The following is a 1,174-nucleotide window of genomic DNA, read 5'->3' on the forward strand; positions in this document are numbered from 1 at the left end:
AATGTTTTTAATTGTGTACCAGTTTAACGTTGAAAATTATTTATGATTTTAACTTTATACAAAAGTGCCAAAATACTATAATTAAGTAACTTTGCTGTTTACTTTGTGTTGTTGTTTTTCATGCTTGTTTCCAAATGTTTATGATGTTTTTGGTTGCATAGCTATGATATGGTAAGACACCTATTAGTGTATCTGAGTTTGTTTATTTTGTTTCCTTCATGGAGTTTATGTTGTTTTCTGTTATTGAGTTTCTTTTTATACTTGGCTAAAGTCCTAGTGACAATGTGTTTATGGAAGTGACATTTGTTGATAAGTGTATCAGATATTGATTCTAGTTCATCCTGCAGATTGCTGCTACTGCATATGTTAACTGCTGTCTGATAAATGCATGATAACGTGTCAATTTTTTGTTGAGTTGAGTGGGCTTATTCCCACTTTATATGGTTGTTATCATTATAAGATTTGTGGAACATTTTCGTGTTAAAACAGTTGGTGGTTCTTACTGTTGTTATATTTATGTAATTTAAAACCTGGTTTTCATTCTCTTCTTCATGAGTGAATTTGATATTAGAGTGTACGTTGTTTACGTGTTGTAGAAATGATTGTTGATGGTTGTCTTCAAATCCATAAAATACATCGTCGGCGTATCTAAACCAGTGAGTGGAAGGGTGTAGAACTGTGTTAATGATCTGACTTCCCACTCAAAAGCTGTATTTTGGGACTTTTATTTAAAGTGTATTTCCCCTCTTCAAAACAAGATTATATTGATGTCTTACAGACAGCTAAACATGTTATCTATATATCTTACAGAAGGTGAACCTAACGAACAACGGCAAAAATTTGGACAAGCTTACTTCGACGAGTTTAGTAAATCTTAAAGATCTTAATCTATCGAAGAACCCTTTACAATCGTTGAGAAAAGATACATTTGGCAATAATTATGTGTCACTGAGGATTTTGAAACTGAGTAACACTGAATTAAAGTCGGTTCATAAAGAAACATTCCGGAAAATGTCGTTTCTCCGCAGATTATATCTAACTAATAATTACATAGTTGAACTTGAAAACACAACATTCGACAACTTACCTCTGGCTTTGATTAACCTCAACAATAATCAATTGATGACAATCACAGGGCTCTTCGTTAACTTGCCATTGAAACATCTGAATGTGG

At 32.6% G+C, this 1,174-nt stretch overlaps 1 protein-coding gene across 1 annotated transcript in view; it reads left to right on the forward strand.

Moving 5' to 3' along the window:
* LOC111088335 (leucine-rich repeat-containing protein 15-like) overlaps positions 1 to 1,170 on the forward strand; it is a gene marked incomplete at its 3' end in the record, with an annotated part of 5,762 nt that extends 4,592 nt beyond the window's left edge. The window contains exon 2 of the mRNA XM_022398160.1: positions 811 to 1,170. Coding sequence (XP_022253868.1) covers positions 811 to 1,170 — 360 coding nt within the window. The remainder of the gene's footprint in view (positions 1 to 810) is intronic.
* Between the last annotated feature and the right edge of the window lie 4 nt (positions 1,171 to 1,174).

Source organism: Limulus polyphemus, unplaced genomic scaffold (assembly GCF_000517525.1).
Source record: "Limulus polyphemus unplaced genomic scaffold, Limulus_polyphemus-2.1.2 Scaffold3560, whole genome shotgun sequence".
In the NCBI taxonomy this organism is placed as follows: Eukaryota; Metazoa; Arthropoda; class Merostomata; order Xiphosura; family Limulidae; genus Limulus; species Limulus polyphemus.